Source organism: Bufo bufo, chromosome 11, assembly GCF_905171765.1.
Source record: "Bufo bufo chromosome 11, aBufBuf1.1, whole genome shotgun sequence".
Classification (NCBI taxonomy): Eukaryota; Metazoa; Chordata; class Amphibia; order Anura; family Bufonidae; genus Bufo; species Bufo bufo.
The window spans coordinates 88,042,507-88,064,227 of NC_053399.1; the positions used below are offsets into that span (position 1 = coordinate 88,042,507).

The following is a 21,721-nucleotide window of genomic DNA, read 5'->3' on the forward strand; positions in this document are numbered from 1 at the left end:
CACCATCCGTTTGGACTTTTGCTTTACAGCTTTATTTTCAATAAAGCCTTCTTATTTTCACTTATCTCTTGTTGTACGTCTGGTTCATGGTTCCGTGACATTAGGACCAAGCCATGAATTCTGACGGTACAGGGCCATCCTCGCTACCCACGCTGGTTGCCAGACTTGATCAGCAGGATCACCTGTTGGGTCGGTTCGCTGTGGCGTTGCAAACCCTGCTTGAACGCACGGCTTATTTCGCTCCCGTTGCCGATGGGTCGGTTGTCGCTCCTGGGCTCGCTCCTACTGCCGCTCCGGTTGTTGCGCCAGAGTCTACCCCGACACCTGTTGTTGCGCCTGCGGTGTTTCGGGGTATGACCGGTTCTGCCCCTCTTCCACAGCGCTTTGGGGGAGAGCCAACTCAGTGCCGAGGTTTCCTTAACCAGGTGGGCATTTATTTCGAGTTGCTGCCACATGCCTTTCCTACTGAGAGATCAAAGGTGGGCTTCTTGATCTCGCTGCTCTCGGACAAGGCCTTGGCCTGGGCCAGCCCTTTATGGGAGAACAACAATCCGGTGGTTGCCGAGTTTTCCGGTTTTGTTGCTTCTCTTCGGAAGGTATTCGATGTGCCGGCTCGTGCTGCCTCTGCTGCGAAGCTCCTTATGTCCATCAGACAGGGTTCACGATCCGTAGCTGAATACGCCATTGAGTTTCGTACCCTGGCAGCAGAGGTGGGCTGGAATAATGAGGCTCTGGTCGCTGCTTTCTCTCATGGTCTCTCGGATGCCTTGAAGGATGAGGTTGCAGCTAAGGACCTACCAGTTGAGCTCGAGTCTCTTATTTCTTTCCTGATTTTGATTGACACCAGACTCAGGGAGAGACCTTCCTTTAAGGAGAACCTGCGGAGGTCTTCTAACAGATTGGTGCCTACGTTTGCTGTCCCACCCGTGCCTCCCTCTCCTCCCACGCCTCCTGGGGATGACTTGTCTGGGGGTGAACCCATGCAGCTGGGGTTTGCTCGCCTGTCCGAGGGGGAGAGGGCACTCCGGAGACGCGAGGGCCGATGCATGTACTGTGGTCTCGGTGGGCATTTTCGGTTGGCATGTCCGAACCGTCCGGGGAACGCTCGTACCCTGAGATCCTGTCGGGGGCAGATCTTGGGTGGAGTCTCCTCGTCCCCGGTTTCCCGTGTTGACAAACCACTGATCACTGTTGTCCTCTCCTGGGTCGGGGGCTCGGTGACGACCCAGGCGTTGGTGGACTCTGGTGCTGGTGGTTTGTTCATTGATAGTGTGTTCGCTGCCGCCAATTCCATTCCTCTGCAGGCTCGAGGTTCCCCACTGGCTCTTGAGGCGATAGACGGCAGACCCCTTCTGCCGCCACACGTGACTCATGAGACCCTTCCAGTGGGGATAGCCATTGGTGCCGTTCACAGAGAGTCGGTCTGCCTCCAGGTTATTTCGTCTCCACACTACTCGGTGGTCTTGGGGTACCCCTGGCTCCAGAAGCATAATCCGACTTTCGATTGGAGATCGGTCGAGATCCTCTCGTGGTCACCGCAGTGTGGGGCTAGTTGCATCCATGGGTCTGTCAAGTTGCTGTGTACTTCCTCGGACTCTCTGTTGCCTCCTGAATACGAGGAGTACCGGGATGTATTCGATAAGGTGCGCGCGGTTGCCCTACCTCCGCACCGCCCATACGATTGTGCCATAGAGTTACAATCTGGTGCCGTTCCTCCTCGTGGAAAAGTCTATCCACTGTCGGTAGCGGAGAATGAGGCCATGGAGGAGTACGTGAGGGAGGCGCTATCACGCGGACACATTCGCAAGTCTTCGTCCCCGGCAGGGGCTGGATTTTTCTTTGTGAAAAAGAAGGGCGGTGAGTTGAGGCCTTGCATCGATTACAGGGGTCTCAATCGCATCACGATCAAGAACGCTTACCCGATACCCTTGATTTCCGAGCTGTTCGATCGCCTTAAAGGGGCCACGGTCTTTACCAAACTCGACCTGAGGGCGGCATATAACCTGGTAAGGATCAAGGCGGGCGATGAGTGGAAGACCGCGTTTAACACCAGGACCGGTCATTACGAATCCTTGGTTATGCCCTTTGGGTTGTGCAATGCGCCCGCAGTCTTTCAGGAATTCATCAACGATGTTTTCCGTGACCTGTTGCAGCAGTGTGTGGTAGTCTATTTGGATGACATCTTGGTATATTCTGAATCCATGGAGGCCCACATTCTGGATGTCAGACGAGTGTTGCAACGGTTACGAGAGAACAAGCTGTTCGGTAAGCTTGAGAAATGCGAATTTCACCGATCCCAGGTAACCTTCTTAGGTTACATCATTTCCGCTGAGGGGTTCTCCATGGATCCTGAGAAGGTTTCGGCTGTCTTACAGTGGCCCCAGCCCAGTGGTCTTCGTTCCCTGCAGCGCTTTTTGGGCTTCGCCAATTATTATCGGAAGTTCATCAGGGACTTTTCCATGCTGGCCAAGCCTCTCACGGATCTGACCAGGAAGGGCAGTAATTCCCAGGTCTGGCCGCTCGAGGCCATCCGAGCTTTTGAGGCCCTAAAGTCCGCCTTTGTGTCAGCTCCGATTCTGTCGCATCCCAACCCTGGGTTGCCCTTTGTCCTCGAGGTGGACGCGTCTGAGACGGGAGTAGGCGCCCTTCTGTCTCAGCGTAGAACACCAGAGGGTCCTCTGCTTCCTTGTGGGTTTTACTCCCGGAAACTGTCTTCCGCGGAGTGCAACTATCAGATTGGTGACAGGGAGTTATTGGCCATCGTGCAGGCCCTTAAAGAATGGAGGCACTTGCTCGAGGGTTCGGTGGTTCCGGTTCTCATCCTGACGGACCACAAGAATCTGACCTACCTTTCTGAGGCCAAGAGATTGACACCACGTCAGGCCAGATGGGCTCTGTTCTTGTCACGTTTTAATTACGTGGTCTCCTACCTACCCGGTTCCAAGAACATCAGGGCGGATGCCTTATCACGGCAGTACTCCGAGCTGTCCAGGGAGGAGTCGATTCCGACTTCGGTCATACCTCCGAATCAGATCCTGGCCGCCATTCGCACCAGCCTGACCTCTCCCCTGGGTGAGCAGATTTTGGCGGCTCAATCTGGTGCTCCCTCTGGGAGACCCAACGGCAGATGTTTTGTGCCTGAGGAGTTGCGCACTCGGTTGTTGCGAACCTACCATAACTCCAAGACCGCGGGGCATCCTGGAAAGAATCAGCTGTCCTGGGCTGTTTCACGTCTGTTCTGGTGGCCTTCCCTACGTTCCGACATCGCCGCATATGTAGCGGCATGCTCCGTTTGTGCCCAGAGTAAGTCCCCTCGGCACCTTCCGTTGGGCCTTCTGCAACCCATAGCCACCGGGGAGCGCCCATGGTCACACCTGGGGATGGATTTCATTGTGGACCTCCCTGCATCCCGAGGCCATACGGTCATTCTCATGATTGTGGATCGGTTTTCCAAAATGTGCCACTGTGTTCCTCTCAAGAAGTTACCCTCTGCACAAGAGTTGGCCACGATTTTTGCCAGGGAGGTCTTCCGGTTGCACGGTTTGCCTAAGGAGATTGTGTCGGATCGGGGGAGTCAGTTTGTGTCCAGGTTCTGGCGCGCCTTTTGCTCCCAGTTGGGGATTCATCTCTCCTTCTCCTCGGCCTACCACCCTCAGTCCAATGGGGCCGCAGAACGATCCAATCAGGCCTTGGAGCAATTCCTTCGTTGCTATGTCTCCGATCACCAAGACAATTGGGTTGACCTCGTGCCTTGGGCTGAGTTTGCCAGGAACACGGCGGTGAACTCTTCCTCTGGGACGTCTCCCTTCATGGCCAATTATGGGTTCCAACCTGCCGTGTTACCGGAGGTATTCTCTCCCCAGGATATTCCGGCTGTGGAGGATCACCTTTCCGTCCTACGTGCTTCTTGGGTACAGATCCAGAAGTCCCTTGAGGTCTCTGCGCAGCGCCAGAGACTCCAGGCTGATCGCAGACGAGCGCCTGCTCCTTCCTACCAGGTCGGAGACCGTGTATGGTTGTCCACCCGCAACCTCAACCTTCGAGTGCCCACTCCCAAGCTGGCGCCTCGCTTTGTTGGTCCCTTCCGAGTGCTTCGCAGGGTAAACCCGGTAGCCTATGCCCTTGCGCTTCCTCCTGGCATGCGGATCTCCAACGTGTTTCATGTCTCCCTGTTGAAGCCACTGGTGTGTAATCGTTTCACTTCCTCGGTTCCTCGGCCTCGTCCGGTCCAAGTGGGCAATCGTGAGGAATATGAGGTGAGCAATATCCTGGACTCACGCCTGGTCCGCGGTCGGTTGCAGTTTTTGGTCCATTGGCGTGGTTATGGTCCAGAGGAGCGTTCCTGGGTTCCCTCCGCAGATGTCCATGCTCCTGCCTTGCTCCGAGCCTTCCACGCACGCTTCCCTCAGAAACCGTTTTGTGCTCCGCGGAGGAGGGGCCCTTGAGGGGGAGGTACTGTCATGGTCTTACCTGCTTGCTGCTCTCCTTCGTTTGACATGTGCTGGCGGCCATCTTGGGTTCTGGGTTTCTTGTAGCCTTCCACCCTGCGGCTCCTCCTTCCCCTGGGAGGAGCTGGATGCCTAGCTCATATATATAGGAGGTCTGTGGCTTCAGTTCCTTGCTTGGTCCTCCTGTGTTCACATGCTTCTAGACTGCTGCTGCTTCTGGTTCCTGATCCTGGCTTCGTCTGACTACCCTGCTGGTTCCTGATCCTGGCTTCGTCTGACTACCCTGCTGGTTCCTGATCCTGGCTTCGTCTGACTACCCTGCTGGTTCCTGATCCTGGCTTCGTCTGACTACCCTGCTGGTTCCTGATCCTGGCTTCGTCTGACTACCCTTCTGGTTCCTGACCTCTGGCTTCGCAAAGACTCTGCTCGGTTTCACCATCCGTTTGGACTTTTGCTTTACAGCTTTATTTTCAATAAAGCCTTCTTATTTTCACTTATCTCTTGTTGTACGTCTGGTTCATGGTTCCGTGACATCGGGAGAGTGTACAGTATAGGGGTAATTGGTTTTTCACATAACAGATAACTATGCAGTTTTTCGTCTATAATCCCACCAAGTTTGGCCTGTCCTAGCATCTCTCCAAGTTCCCTTAACAATTTAAATTTTGGGTCATTAGAGACCCTTTGGTATACATTATTATCAGCCAGTTGAGATAAAATCTCTTGTACGTACTGATCTGTGTCCATTACCACAACCCCACCACCCTTGTCAGCAGACTTGATGGTGAGGCTGTGGTCTGCAGACAGATCAGTAACGGCCTGGATGTCTTCAGTGGTAAGATTACCTTGACTCAACGGGTTCATCAACACATGTTGTTTGAGTTTTTCAATATCACGCCCCACAACTAGGGTAAAAGCCTCAATAGCGGGATGGTGTGATACTGGATTAAAGTTACTCTTTAGAAACAATCCTGTACCCTGTAAACTCAATTCACTAGGTCTTATATTCTCAGTCACAGGTCTGTCTGAATGCTCAGAAGCCCATATTTTCAGTCTAATCATGCGGTAAAATCTTTGTAAATCTAGTTCTACATTAAACCAATTGGTTTTAGCAACTGGGCAAAAAGACTGACCCTTGTTCAAAACATGCATCTGTGCATCAGTTAATGTGGTTGAGGAGATGTTTACCACTGTGCTTTCTTCTTTTCTTTCACATTCCTCGGTCTCTGAGACCTTGGTGTCTTTTCTCTTTCGCCACTTGTGCTGGCGCCGTCCACCCCGCCGGAGTCTCCTGGACCTGTGCTCTGCTCCGGAAAAGGAGGACCTGGGACTCTAGTGTTGGAAGAAGGCATTGACTCTTTAACCCTTGAAGCTCGACTAGTATTTCTACTGTCACCCAGCGTAGAACCATATCTTTTATCACTTGACGGTCTCCGATTCTTCCTTGCGTACCCTTGCCAATTATATACATATCCTGTAACATAATCGTCCATGTCCCTGGACCATTTATTCCTTTTCTTGGCCTGGAGATCATTACGGAATTTATCAAAAATTAATGAACTGGTAGACATATAGCTATCAAATTCTTCAGTGGGTAACAGAGCCTGTAGTTGTTCAACAAGGGTCTGTATAGCAGCCACTGTGGAAATCAGTTCTTGTTGTAAAAATTCAACATTTAACAAAATAAAGTCAAAGGCATAATTTTTGGAAATTTGTATAAATCTAGCACAGAAATCAGAATTATTTAAAAATAAATCCGGCCTCAGGTGTGACCGCATCCCCCTCGGTATTCTATGGAGGCGATGGTATTCACTGAGTGTTTGTAAATGCAGGTTCAAATTAATGGAGCGTCTTGATTCATTCTCGAATTTTTTCTTAACGTCTATAATAGAAGGAGCAGATAAAAAGGAGACATCTCTCACCGTGTTCTGAAAAATTCTTGTCTCATCCTCTTTAGTGTAAGAAAACACATCAGGGTTAGTGGTATTTGCAGTATTATCCATAAGGTGGTGCAGTCGCTCGTCTGGTCCAGATAATAGAAAAAGAAAAAAAGATGAGCAGCACACAATTTGCAGAGGTGCAATCCCTTGGGTAGATCACGGACTTGATCCAGTAAGTTATATATGTAGAAGAATCCAAGGCAGCACACGAATAACGGTGAAAAAAGTGGTGTTTATTCCCACATGTGCAGACAGCAACGTTTCAGCTCTCTCAATGGAGCCTTTGTCAAGCCATAACAATCAGTGCAAACTCACATGTTTAAATAGCATACATGATTATTGTGTAAATTACATGTTTATACAAAACATTACATAATTATACAAGAATAATCTATGAAAAATTCATCCTGATTACTCAAATGAGTGTCACATACTTGTAATACATCAACTCCACAATTCATATTCAATATTATAATTGAACAGTGTCCCCAACTCACTTAATTGTGATGTGTATACATAATTCTTAATAATTACATTCAGGTGCCTGTGATTGTGTAATATTAAAAACATACAAGGAAAACTCACATACTGGAGGAGAGCAGGAATCACACGGCGTGCGGAAATTGCAAACGCGCATGCGCGGAACTTCATCAGTCCCGCGAGACCGTCAATGTTACACAGAGTTCAGAGACCCACAACCAAGACAGGTGTACGGATCAGGGGCGGTGACATGAGATATGTGTATTGAATGGTTGTTGTGATGCCTCTCTCCCTGGGACAGCTGTGGCTTGGGGCCTCTGAATGGTGGCATCTATGCCTGCAGCTGCCGCACAAGCCCGGGGTCTCCGATCCAGGTTCGGTTGCAGACCGCGGGCCTGAGAGATTGTCATCTGTTTGTATGAACCACGTGGACGTGAATACAATGTCTTGCTGAATATTGGGATGAGGCGGTAATATATATAGGTGGTGTATGCCACTGTTTTTGAATAAACCGCTGGACCCCTGTTTTGAGATGAGTAAATACTTGCAGCGTATGATCGCTAAATAGTCCATGACGTGGTGGGTTGTTTACACCTTGTGACAGGACACATGACTGTCACACCGGCTATGCTGATTCCGCCCTGGGACGGGAATGGACATGCGCAGATCGCTTCTGCTCAGGTGCGGCCATCTTGGTTGTGGGTCTCTGAACTCTGTGTAACATTGACGGTCTCGCGGGACTGATGAAGTTCCGCGCATGCGCGTTTGCAATTTCCGGACGCCGTGTGATTCCTGCTCTCCTCCAGTATGTGAGTTTTCCTTGTATGTTTTTAATATTACACAATCACAGGCACCTGAATGTAATTATTAAGAATTATGTATACACATCACAATCAAGTGAGTTGGGGACACTGTTCAATTATAATATTGAATATGAATTGTAGAGTTGATGTATTACAAGTATGTGACACTCATTTGAGTAATCAGGATGAATTTTTCATAGATTATTCTTGTATAATTATGTAATGTTTTGTATAAACATGTAATTCACACAGTAATCATGTATGCTATTTAAACATGTGAGTTTGCACTGATTGTTATGGCTTGACAAAGGCTCCATTGAGAGAGCTGAAACGTTGCTGTCTGCACATGTGGGAATAAACACCACTTTTTTCACCGTTATTCGTGTGCTGCCTTGGATTCTTCTACATATATAACTTACTGGATCAAGTCTGTGATCTACCCAAGGGATTGCACCTCTGCAAATTGTGTGCTGCTCATCTTTTTTTCTTTTTCTATATATATATATAGCATATAGCATGGTAAAGGGCAAGAGGCGCGTTGTCCTGGACAGATGTGGATTGCATACAAGAAGTGTCTCCGGGATGATAAAGTGGTGGATGCCCTGTTGAGAATATTCTCTCGGGTAGGCTTTCCCAGGAAGATGCTTACTGATCAGGGGTCCCAATTCATGTCTGCCTTGATGCAGTGCCTCTGTAAGGAAATGCAGGTGTAACATTTGGTAGCCACTCCCTATCACCCACAAACCAATGACCTGTGTGAACGCTTCAGGCCTCAACAGGGTTCTCCCCTTTTTTAGCTTCTTTAGGGAGGAGGTGTAAGGGGGCACCTAGATCTGGTGAGTTCTGGTGTATCTGTCATGGACTATGTCCTGAGATTCAGAGACAGATGCAAGGAACGCAAGGCCTGACTTGCCACATATACCACTCACACAGTGAATACATGTCACACACTGGTATATGTGTGACATGTATCCACTGTGTGACTGGTATATGTGTGACATGTATCCAATGTGTGAGTGGTATATGTGTGACATGTATCCAATGTGTGAGTGGTATATGTGTGACATGTATCCACTGTGTGAGTGGTATATGTGTGACATGTATTCACTGTGTGACTGGTATATGTGTGACATGTATCCAATGTGTGAGTGGTATATGTGTGACATGTATCCAATGTGTGAGTGGTATATGTGTGACATGTATCCACTGTGTGAGTGGTATATGTGTGACATGTATTCACTGTGTGACTGGTATATGTGTGACATGTATCCAATGTGTGAGTGGTATATGTGTGACATGTATTTACTGTGTGAGTGGTATATGTGTGACATGTATCCACTGTGTGAGTGGTATATGTGTGACATGTATCCAATGTGTGAGTGGTATATGTGTGACATGTATCCAATGTGTGAGTGGTATATGTGTGACATGTATCCAATGTGTGAGTGGTATATGTGTGACATGTATCCACTGTGTGAGTGGTATATGTGTGACATGTATTTACTGTGTGAGTGGTATATGTGTGACATGTATCCAATGTGTGAGTGGTATATGTGTGCAATGGAGGCGACATGTATCCACTGGCGACATGTATCCACTGTGTGAGTGGTATATGTGTGACATGTATCCACTGTGTGAGTGGTATATGTGTGCAATGGAGGCGACATGTATCCACTGTGTGAGTGGTATATGTGTGACATGTATTTACTGTGTGAGTGGTATATGTGTGACATGTATCCACTGTGTGACTGGTATATGTGTGACATGTATCCAATGTGTGAGTGGTATATGTGTGACATGTATCCAATGTGTGAGTGGTATATGTGTGACATGTATCCACTGTGTGAGTGGTATATGTGTGACATGTATTCACTGTGTGACTGGTATATGTGTGACATGTATCCAATGTGTGAGTGGTATATGTGTGACATGTATCCACTGTGTGAGTGGTATATGTGTGACATGTATTCACTGTGTGACTGGTATATGTGTGACATGTATCCAATGTGTGAGTGGTATATGTGTGACATGTATTTACTGTGTGAGTGGTATATGTGTGACATGTATCCACTGTGTGAGTGGTATATGTTTGACATGTATCCAATGTGTGAGTGGTATATGTGTGACATGTATCCAATGTGTGAGTGGTATATGTGTGACATGTATCCAATGTGTGAGTGGTATATGTGTGACATGTATCCACTGTGTGAGTGGTATATGTGTGACATGTATTTACTGTGTGAGTGGTATATGTGTGACATGTATCCACTGTGTGAGTGGTATATGTGTGCAATGGAGGCGACATGTATCCACTGGCGACATGTATCCACTGTGTGAGTGGTATATGTGTGACATGTATTTACTGTGTGAGTGGTATATGTGTGACATGTATCCACTGTGTGAGTGGTATATGTGTGACATGTATCCACTGTGTGAGTGGTATATGTGTGACATGTATTTACTGTGTGAGTGGTATATGTGTGACATGTATCCACTGTGTGAGTGGTATATGTGTGCAATGGAGGCGACATGTATCCACTGTGTGAGTGGTATATGTGTGACATGTATCCAATGTGTGAGTGGTATATGTGTGACATGTATTCACTGTGTGAGTGGTATATGTGTGACATGTATCCACTGTGTGAGTGGTATATGTGTGCAATGGAGGCGACATGTATCCACTGGCGACATGTATCCACTGTGTGAGTGGTATATGTGTGACATGTATTTACTGTGTGAGTGGTATATGTGTGACATGTATCCACTGTGTGAGTGGTATATGTGTGACATGTATCCACTGTGTGAGTGGTATATGTGTGCAATGGAGGCGACATGTATCCACTGGCGACATGTATCCACTGTGTGAGTGGTATATGTGTGACATGTATTTACTGTGTGAGTGGTATATGTGTGACATGTATCCACTGTGTGAGTGGTATATGTGTGACATGTATCCACTGTGTGAGTGGTATATGTGTGCAATGGAGGCGACATGTATCCACTGTGTGAGTGGTATATGTGTGACATGTATCCAATGTGTGAGTGGTATATGTGTGACATGTATTCACTGTGTGAGTGGTATATGTGTGACATGTATCCACTGTGTGAGTGGTATATGTGTGCAATGGAGGCGACATGTATCCACTGGCGACATGTATCCACTGTGTGAGTGGTATATGTGTGACATGTATTTACTGTGTGAGTGGTATATGTGTGACATGTATCCACTGTGTGAGTGGTATATGTGTGACATGTATCCAATGTGTGAGTGGTATATGTGTGACATGTATCCACTGTGTGAGTGGTATATGTGTGACATGTATTCACTGTGTGACTGGTATATGTGTGACATGTATCCAATGTGTGAGTGGTATATGTGTGACATGTATCCAATGTGTGAGTGGTATATGTGTGACATGTATCCACTGTGTGAGTGGTATATGTGTGACATGTATCCACTGTGTGAGTGGTATATGTGTGACATGTATTTACTGTGTGAGTGGTATATGTGTGACATGTATCCACTGTGTGAGTGGTATATGTGTGCAATGGAGGCGACATGTATCCACTGGCGACATGTATCCACTGTGTGAGTGGTATATGTGTGACATGTATTTACTGTGTGAGTGGTATATGTGTGACATGTATCCAGTGTGTGAGTGGTATATGTGTGCAATGGAGGCGACATGTATCCACTGGCGACATGTATCCACTGTGTGAGTGGTATATGTGTGACATGTATTTACTGTGTGAGTGGTATATGTGTGACATGTATCCACTGTGTGAGTGGTATATGTGTGCAATGGAGGCGACATGTATCCACTGTGTGAGTGGTATATGTGTGACATGTATCCAATGTGTGAGTGGTATATGTGTGACATGTATTCACTGTGTGAGTGGTATATGTGTGACATGTATCCACTGTGTGAGTGGTATATGTGTGACATGTATTTACTGTGTGAGTGGTGTTTGTGTGACATGTATCCACTGTGTGAGTGGTGTTTGTGTGACATGTATCCACTGTGTGAGTGGTGTTTGTGTGACATGTATCCACTGTGTGACTGGTATATGTGTGACATGTATCCACTGTGTGAGTGGTATATGTGTGCAATGGAGGCGACATGTATCCACTGGCGACATGTATCCACTGTGTGAGTGGTGTTTGTGTGACATGTATCCACTGTGTGAGTGGTATATGTGTGACATGTATTCACTGTGTGAGTGGTGTTTGTGTGACATGTATCCACTGTGTGACTGGTATATGTGTGACATGTATTCACTGTGTGACTGGTATATGTGTGACATGTATCCAATGTGTGAGTGGTATATGTGTGACATGTATCCACTGTGTGAGTGGTATATGTGTGACATGTATCCAATGTGTGAGTGGTATATGTGTGACATGTATCCACTGTGTGAGTGGTATATGTGTGACATGTATCCACTGTGTGAGTGGTATATGTGTGACATGTATCCACTGTGTGAGTGGTATATGTGTGACATGTATCCACTGTGTGAGTGGTATATGTGTGACATGTATCCACTGTGTGAGTGGTATATGTGTGACATGTATTCACTGTGTGAGTGGTATATGTGTGACATGTATTTACTGTGTGAGTGGTATATGTGTGACATGTATCCACTGTGTGAGTGGTATATGTGTGACATGTATCCACTGTGTGAGTGGTATATGTGTGACATGTATCCACTGTGTGAGTGGTATATGTGTGACATGTATCCACTGTGTGAGTGGTATATGTGTGACATGTATTCACTGTGTGAGTGGTATATGTGTGACATGTATTTACTGTGTGAGTGGTATATGTGTGACATGTATCCACTGTGTGAGTAGTATATGTGTGACATGTATCCACTGTGTGAGTGGTGTTTGTGTGACATGTATCCACTGTGTGACTGGTATATGTGTGACATGTATCCAATGTGTGAGTGGTATATGTGTGACATGTATTTACTGTGTGAGTGGTATATGTGTGACATGTATTCACTGTGTGAGTGGTGTTTGTGTGACATGTATCCACTGTGTGAGTGGTATATGTGTGACATGTATCCACTGTGTGACTGGTATATGTGTGACATGTATTCACTGTGTGAGTGGTATATGTGTGACATGTATTTACTGTGTGAGTGGTGTTTGTGTGACATGTATCCACTGTGTGAGTGGTGTTTGTGTGACATGTATTCACTGTGTGACTGGTATATGTGTGACATGTATTCACTGTGTGAGTGGTATATGTGTGACATGTATCCACTGTGTGAGTGGTATATGTGTGACATGTATCCACTGTGTGAGTGGTGTATGTGTGACATGTATTCACTGTGTGAGTGGTATATGTGTGACATGTATTTACTGTGTGAGTGGTATATGTGTGACATGTATCCACTGTGTGAGTAGTATATGTGTGACATGTATCCACTGTGTGAGTGGTGTTTGTGTGACATGTATCCACTGTGTGACTGGTATATGTGTGACATGTATCCAATGTGTGAGTGGTATATGTGTGACATGTATTTACTGTGTGAGTGGTATATGTGTGACATGTATTCACTGTGTGAGTGGTGTTTGTGTGACATGTATCCACTGTGTGAGTGGTATATGTGTGACATGTATCCACTGTGTGACTGGTATATGTGTGACATGTATCCACTGTGTGAGTGGTATATGTGTGACATGTATCCACTGTGTGAGTGGTATATGTGTGACATGTATTTACTGTGTGAGTGGTGTTTGTGTGACATGTATTCACTGTGTGACTGGTATATGTGTGACATGTATCCAATGTGTGAGTGGTATATGTGTGACATGTATTTACTGTGTGAGTGGTATATGTGTGACATGTATTCACTGTGTGAGTGGTGTTTGTGTGACATGTATCCACTGTGTGAGTGGTATATGTGTGACATGTATCCACTGTGTGACTGGTATATGTGTGACATGTATTCACTGTGTGAGTGGTATATGTGTGACATGTATTTACTGTGTGAGTGGTATATGTGTGACATGTATCCACTGTGTGAGTGGTATATGTGTGACATGTATTTACTGTGTGAGTGGTGTTTGTGTGACATGTATTCACTGTGTGACTGGTATATGTGTGACATGTATCCAATGTGTGAGTGGTATATGTGTGACATGTATTTACTGTGTGAGTGGTATATGTGTGACATGTATTCACTGTGTGAGTGGTGTTTGTGTGACATGTATCCACTGTGTGAGTGGTATATGTGTGACATGTATCCACTGTGTGACTGGTATATGTGTGACATGTATTCACTGTGTGAGTGGTATATGTGTGACATGTATTTACTGTGTGAGTGGTGTTTGTGTGACATGTATTCACTGTGTGACTGGTATATGTGTGACATGTATTCACTGTGTGAGTGGTATATGTGTGACATGTATCCACTGTGTGAGTGGTGTTTGTGTGACATGTATCCACTGTGTGAGTGGTATATGTGTGACATGTATTCACTGTGTGAGTGGTGTTTGTGTGACATGTATCCACTGTGTGACTGGTATATGTGTGACATGTATTCACTGTGTGACTGGTATATGTGTGACATGTATCCAATGTGTGAGTGGTATATGTGTGACATGTATCCACTGTGTGAGTGGTATATGTGTGACATGTATCCAATGTGTGAGTGGTATATGTGTGACATGTATCCACTGTGTGAGTGGTATATGTGTGACATGTATCCACTGTGTGAGTGGTATATGTGTGACATGTATCCACTGTGTGAGTGGTATATGTGTGACATGTATCCACTGTGTGAGTGGTATATGTGTGACATGTATCCACTGTGTGAGTGGTATATGTGTGACATGTATTCACTGTGTGAGTGGTATATGTGTGACATGTATTTACTGTGTGAGTGGTATATGTGTGACATGTATCCACTGTGTGAGTAGTATATGTGTGACATGTATCCACTGTGTGAGTGGTATATGTGTGACATGTATCCACTGTGTGAGTGGTATATGTGTGACATGTATCCACTGTGTGAGTGGTATATGTGTGACATGTATTCACTGTGTGAGTGGTATATGTGTGACATGTATTTACTGTGTGAGTGGTATATGTGTGACATGTATCCACTGTGTGAGTAGTATATGTGTGACATGTATCCACTGTGTGAGTGGTGTTTGTGTGACATGTATCCACTGTGTGACTGGTATATGTGTGACATGTATCCAATGTGTGAGTGGTATATGTGTGACATGTATTTACTGTGTGAGTGGTATATGTGTGACATGTATTCACTGTGTGAGTGGTGTTTGTGTGACATGTATCCACTGTGTGAGTGGTATATGTGTGACATGTATCCACTGTGTGACTGGTATATGTGTGACATGTATTCACTGTGTGAGTGGTATATGTGTGACATGTATTTACTGTGTGAGTGGTGTTTGTGTGACATGTATCCACTGTGTGAGTGGTGTTTGTGTGACATGTATTCACTGTGTGACTGGTATATGTGTGACATGTATTCACTGTGTGAGTGGTATATGTGTGACATGTATCCACTGTGTGAGTGGTATATGTGTGACATGTATCCACTGTGTGAGTGGTGTATGTGTGACATGTATTCACTGTGTGAGTGGTATATGTGTGACATGTATTTACTGTGTGAGTGGTATATGTGTGACATGTATCCACTGTGTGAGTAGTATATGTGTGACATGTATCCACTGTGTGAGTGGTGTTTGTGTGACATGTATCCACTGTGTGACTGGTATATGTGTGACATGTATCCAATGTGTGAGTGGTATATGTGTGACATGTATTTACTGTGTGAGTGGTATATGTGTGACATGTATTCACTGTGTGAGTGGTGTTTGTGTGACATGTATCCACTGTGTGAGTGGTATATGTGTGACATGTATCCACTGTGTGACTGGTATATGTGTGACATGTATCCACTGTGTGAGTGGTATATGTGTGACATGTATCCACTGTGTGAGTGGTATATGTGTGACATGTATTTACTGTGTGAGTGGTGTTTGTGTGACATGTATTCACTGTGTGACTGGTATATGTGTGACATGTATCCAATGTGTGACTGGTATATGTGTGACATGTATTCACTGTGTGAGTGGTATATGTGTGACATGTATTTACTGTGTGAGTGGTGTTTGTGTGACATGTATTCACTGTGTGACTGGTATATGTGTGACATGTATTCACTGTGTGAGTGGTATATGTGTGACATGTATCCACTGTGTGAGTGGTGTTTGTGTGACATGTATCCAATGTGTGACTGGTATATGTGTGACATGTATTCACTGTGTGACTGGTATATGTGTGACATGTATTCACTGTGTGAGTGGTATATGTGTGACATGTATTTACTGTGTGAGTGGTGTTTGTGTGACATGTATCCACTGTGTGAGTGGTGTTTGTGTGACATGTATCCACTGTGTGAGTGGTATATGTGTGACATGTATCCACTGTGTGAGCGGTATATTTGTGACATGTATCCACTGTGTGAGTGGTATATGTGTATATGCCTACAGCAGAACATGGTGGGAGTTGTAGTTTTCCAACAGCTGGAGAGCCGTAAGTTGGCTATGCCTGCAATACGACATAAAAAGGTCAAGGGACTGGTTAATACTTTTATAAACATTGTAAAAGAATAGCATTTCATACCTAATGCCAAAAATATTACAACACAGAACTTCCCGGTTCTGTGGTTCAAGAAGATTTGCATTCCTCTATATAAACCTACAGCAAATGCTTAACACACGGAATCAGATGTGGCCCCGAGCAGAAGGTAAAACATTTGTCCTGATAATAACTTCTAGGTGGAGACACACTTACCCGGTCCATCAGTGCAGAATTATAGTGTTTGTGACACAGTGACAGGTTTGGTCTGGGAAAACAGGTATTTTCCTCCCAGCATGTGCTGCTGAGCTAATTTACAGCCAGGTGAGGTCAAATACCGGACCGGATTTTAAATGCCCGTCCGGGTTTTGGCAGCACCTGGCTGTCCTTAAATAGGCAGCTGGGCTCAGAAGCCATGTCTCTGTGTTGGGATCTGGGAGCCTTGTATCTGGATAAAGGCTTGCTACCTGTTTGGCGTGAAAACAGGTTGGTGCTGCTATGAGCAAGGACTCTTTGAGGCAGAATTGCCGCATGGTGTGAATTACCACCAACACCGCAAGGTGACTTTTTGTTTGATTATGACTGCTTGTTTTGTCACTTGCCTAAAGTGTGAATAAAACACTGAACTGTTTGATCCAAAGAACTTGTTGTTGCCTCTATACTGCGTCCGCTAATCCTGTCTACCAGAGCGAAACCCCACATGTTGTATCATGTAGTGTATTATATTGGAGTATTATGAGTAATATTATAGTGAAGTATTATGTGACATATTATGCATATTATTATTGTTTAGTATTATGTAGAATATTATATTGGAGTATTATTAGTAGAGATGAGCAAATTATTGAAAAGTTCGATTAGACCGCTTTGCCGAATTTTACAAAAAAATTCACTTTGTGACGAATTACTTTGTCATGAAGCACATTATTTTGTAAGTAGCGGGTGCAATGACAGGAAGTGCAATGGCGCAGCCCCCCGTCATTGTACCCCTCAGATGCCGCGTTCATACATGATTGTGTAAAAACAGTGTGAAATTAACATAATTGAAGATCTGGTGTGAAATCTTGCGCGGCCCTAGATGACGTCATCACGTACGGGATTTCGGCCGAGATCTTCATTTAAGATGGCAGCAGGTGGCCCGTTGCAAGCAAATGGAGTATGAATTTTTTTGTCTTTTACACTATTTCGGGTTAAATCAACTCGTTAACACGAAGTACGAGGAAATTCGGCTTCGAGGTGAATCGAATTTATCTAGAAATTCAGATCGAATTCCACTTTGTGGGATTCGATTCGCTCATCTCTAATTATGAGGATTATTATAGTGTAGTAGTATTATGTAGAGTATGATGCCATTCTATTAATGTTTTTGAATTTTACTTCTTTTTAAATTTGTTATTAGATATTGTGAAAAGTCATTTCTGGACTGAAGACAAGGTAACTGCTCATAGTTTTCTGTTGATATTGTCTTAACTATATTTTTTATATAAAGTTATAGTCACACTCGGCAGTTTAATTAACCTAAAGAGATTATCCAGTTTTTTTTATTTTGATGGCGTATCCTTGGGATATCACATCAACAGAGGTTCCGATACCCAGCACCCTCACCGATTACTTGAACAGTGGCAGCACTGTTGCAGTGTAGTTCTTTCACCTGAGCAGCTGATCAGCAGAAGTAAGGGATGTCGGACCCCCATTAATAAGATATCGATGGCCTATCCTCAGGATATCACATAGACAAGGTTCCAATACCCAGCACCCTCACCGATCACTTGAACGGGAGCAGTGCTGTAGTGACCAGCTCTGGATGGAGCTGTATAGTTCATTCACTGGAGCTACGCTTGAACAGCTGATCATCAGGGGGTGCCGTGCGTCAGACCTCTATCAATAAGTTGATGAATATGTTAAAAACAAAAACATTTATACTGAGTTTTTTTTCTACAGCAAAATGAAAAACGTTTCCATTCTGTTTCTGCTGTTCTCCGGATGTTTTGCTCTGCAAGGTGAATAAATGTTTAATACAAATTAAGCATCCTGTCCCAGAAATGTCCAGAAAGCCTAGAGGAGCAGACCGATACAGTCCACTCTATAATTCCCACCTCAACCTATTGAAAACCACTCCACCATGGGATAGTAGTGCCGTCATTCGTTAAAGACGGGTAGGACAGTTCCTCTCCTGAATGACATAGTTACAATAGAAAACAGATATATCCATCAAGCTCAATGAAGGAATGGCAGGGGATGTGGATAAAGAACTTCCTACCATGGGACAGTGGTGTCTTCTTTTGTAAAGATGAGTAGTACAGTTTCACTCCAGAATTATATAATTACAAATGAAAACAGGGATATGTCCATCAAGCTCAACCAAAGGATACAAAATGCTAGACTGAGGGTCAATTTCCTGGTGCAATTATAATTCATTCTGGATAATCCATTGGATCATCTTCTGTCTAGTCACCTTTGATCCACCCCTATGTTTAATACTTGCTTCAGGTGTCCTGCAGAGTACTGCCCAGTCCTCTATGATTTGTAGAGGACTGTACTTTTCACTGTACTCTACCTTATGACTTTATTCAGTGCGTTCTGTGTCCTATCTTTGCTTGTATCTCCTGGTTGTTAGCTAGGTGATGGGTGCCTGAGCCATAGTCCCTTACTTGCACTGGTGTCTGTAAATCTAAAATTTCACTGATCACACTAATGTCTTGGCAGAATGATACTTTCTGGAAGCAGTGTTCTAGTTTCTGATGATATATCTGGAATGATGGCCTCACAGGAGAACTGGGTACGGTCTATAGGAGTAGGAGCTCTAGCATGTGCTACCTCTCCCTTTGCTGTCTACTCTGGAACTCTCCCTTCTGGCAGGAAGTAGGACCAGCCCACTCCTACTAAGTGTGGAGGAACAGGTTGTTTGGGTTTCTTTCTGCCAACCATTGTCTACCATTGCATCTTTGCACCTGCACTAAACTTGCAACTATGCAAGTGGAGATAATTTCCTGTCTGAACACACAACCCTCCATCAGCAGCTGTTTTATGGACAAGACCTCCATGTGGACAGCACAAAAGACGAGTGGGATAGTGGGCTTTTATGTAAAATAATTTATACTGTATAGTGTCGGGTGGCTCTCCCATACACTATATGGAAAGGGTGCACTGACCTCTGGGACTCACCCTGTCCTAATATCAATAAGATAATTTGCAGTATGATTTTAAAAAAATGTGATTATTATTGTGATATACCGGATAATAATAATTATACCATTATTGTTGTTACTTAAACCTTCTCTCTGTCTTTTGGTAAAGCGTCGCTCATCTCTAATAATAATCATTAAATTATTATTGTTGTTACTTCAACTTTTTCTCTGTCTTGTGGTCTAGGTAAAAATATTCTTACTTTTCCTAAGCAAACAGCTACTGACCATGTGATTCTGAAGCCGACAGTCAGCCAACCTTTAAACCAACTTACCGTATGTCTACGCTCCTATACTGACCTCACTCGAGACCATTCTCTTTTTTCCATTGCCGCTCCTGGTTCAGGAAAGGACAATACTTTCCTTATTTTTCCAACGCCTCCAAACTCATGCTCTGTTTTCATAAATCAAGAAGAAATAAATTTTAAGGTGGATCCTGAGGTTCTAGATTGGAAACACACTTGTGTCGCTTGGAATTTCGAAACAGGACTGGTTGAACTTTGGATCAATGGCAAGCGTTATCCTAGAAAAGGCACAAAGAAAGGATCTCCCATAGGACCTGAGATAAGTGTCATGCTCGGGCAGGAACAGGACTCTTATGGAGGTGGTTTTCAGGCAGAGCAATCATTTGTAGGTGAAATGCGTGATGTCCATATGTGGGATTATGTTCTGCCCGCCAAAACTATGAAAGCTTTTTGTAATGATTATTGTGCTATGCATGGAAATATTTTTAAATGGACAACGGGAACTCATGTGATCAAAGGGGGAGCCATTGTCTTGGAAGATTAATTCACTAAAGGCAATGTCATCCTATGCTATTTACTATGATGTACCTACAATATTTGCCTCTATTACCAGGTGTAGGTGATGGGCCCCCTACTAGTATAGTGGTAATATGTATACTCCATCTGTGATTACTTTATATGAGTTCCCAAATGAATAAATATCTTTCCAATGGCAGAACCTCTGTGAAGTTTGTCCTGAGAAGAAACCTATGTATGATACCTAGAAACCTAAAGGTGTCATAAGCAAAATCCAGTAACACTCAATGATGTGTGTCATGGCCGTGTTTAAAATGCCCCTGTGGCGAAACCAACCTCGCCACTGGGTTTTGGAGGGGCCTGGCTGCTGGCCTCTTGCCCCAGGATTATGGGCCCTCTCATCAGCCAGGCCTCATTTGTTCACAAAGGACTTGGACTAACTTGAACCCTGGTCTAATTCGTGCCATTTTGGGATGTTAAATGTCTATGTGTATTGAAAAGGGTGGGACATTGTATACGTTGAGTAGGGAGGTCTGTTCCATTGTCTCTCTGTGTGTATTGGTGATGTCCTTTGTCCTGAGAGATAATTGAATTACTTCTCGGTAGTCTCCAGGACAGAGGATATTGTGTATTCGTCTGCCTGTGATGATTGCATCAACCCAGTGTGAGGTAATTCTATCACGGACAGAGGGGAGGATTTTGTGTGGGAGTGTCTGAGTGTATTGTACGTAGTTATTGGCTGTTTTTACAAAACCCTGGGGTGGTAACTTTGTTGGAAGATGTGTATAAAATGCTTGTGTGTTAAAATAAAGAGAGTTCCTGTTTTATACCTTCATGAAGTCTTGGCTCATGTTTGGCTCATGGGATAACTACACTCTTGGGGATTGCTATATCATAATACTCCCCTAAGTATAAGCTCTTGTAAGAGCTTGCTCCTGGTTCCTGTCTCTGGATTTAGGAGAGGTTCACCCACTGGAGCCTGGAGCCTTGTCGTAGGTCCAGGGTGGGTAGGAGACGGCGAGACCTCCACCAAGCTTCGGCGGTTCGTGGGGTCTGCAGTGCTGACGGTGTCGAGTGGAGTGCTTGGAGTCCTCAGGAAGCACTAGGAGCATCTATCGACGGAGGTACCAGATCGGGGTGCTAGGCGTTCCGTTACAGCCCCCAATGCTATGCTGGGTCCCCCGGACAGAGTTGAGGTGCCACCACGTGTTGCCGATGAATTGTAACGTGTGGTGCACCCAATTGGAAATATGTCGAAAAGAGTCAGGGTCTACAGTAAACCAGTGTGCTTCTTTACTGGAGAAACTCAGGTGCAAAACAATACAGGAAAGACACTGAGCTGGTTTATCCAGTCTCCTCCATGGCAGAAGAAGGTTTGGTGCAGAGGAAAGGCCTGAGATAGCTGTCGCTCTCAGACGGCTGGTATCCTTGTCAAAGGCTGGTGATCCCATCTCAGCATCATCTTCTAGTCACTCAAGTAGTC

At 44.9% G+C, this 21,721-nt stretch overlaps 1 protein-coding gene across 3 annotated transcripts; it reads left to right on the top strand.

The window, feature by feature from the left end:
- The first annotated feature begins 418 nt into the window (after positions 1–418).
- LOC120981822 (jeltraxin-like) lies at positions 419–20,434 on the top strand. Of its 3 annotated transcripts, none has more exons than XM_040411575.1 (4): positions 419–425; positions 16,456–16,461; positions 18,234–18,292; positions 19,665–20,434. In XM_040411575.1, exons 3-4 carry the CDS (start codon positions 18,238–18,240, stop codon positions 20,264–20,266), a joined length of 657 nt encoding a protein of 218 aa, XP_040267509.1. In that variant the 5' UTR covers positions 419–425; positions 16,456–16,461; positions 18,234–18,237; the 3' UTR covers positions 20,267–20,434. The 3 variants fall into 3 exon arrangements, with proteins under 3 accessions (XP_040267509.1, XP_040267506.1, XP_040267507.1); XM_040411572.1 differs by lacking the exon at positions 419–425 and adding an exon at positions 17,692–17,726 and having other exon boundaries at positions 16,411–16,461; XM_040411573.1 differs by lacking the exon at positions 419–425 and having other exon boundaries at positions 16,434–16,461.
- The last annotated feature ends 1,287 nt before the right edge of the window (positions 20,435–21,721 follow it).

Excerpts from the sequence above, each read along its gene's own strand:
- LOC120981822 (XM_040411575.1), top strand. The coding sequence starts at position 18,238 with ATGAAAAACGTTTCCATTCTGTTTCTGCTGTTCTCCGGATGTTTTGCT. Across the intron at positions 18,293-19,664 it reads CGGATGTTTTGCTCTGCAAG|GTAAAAATATTCTTACTTTT; the intron begins GTGAATAAATGT and ends CTTGTGGTCTAG.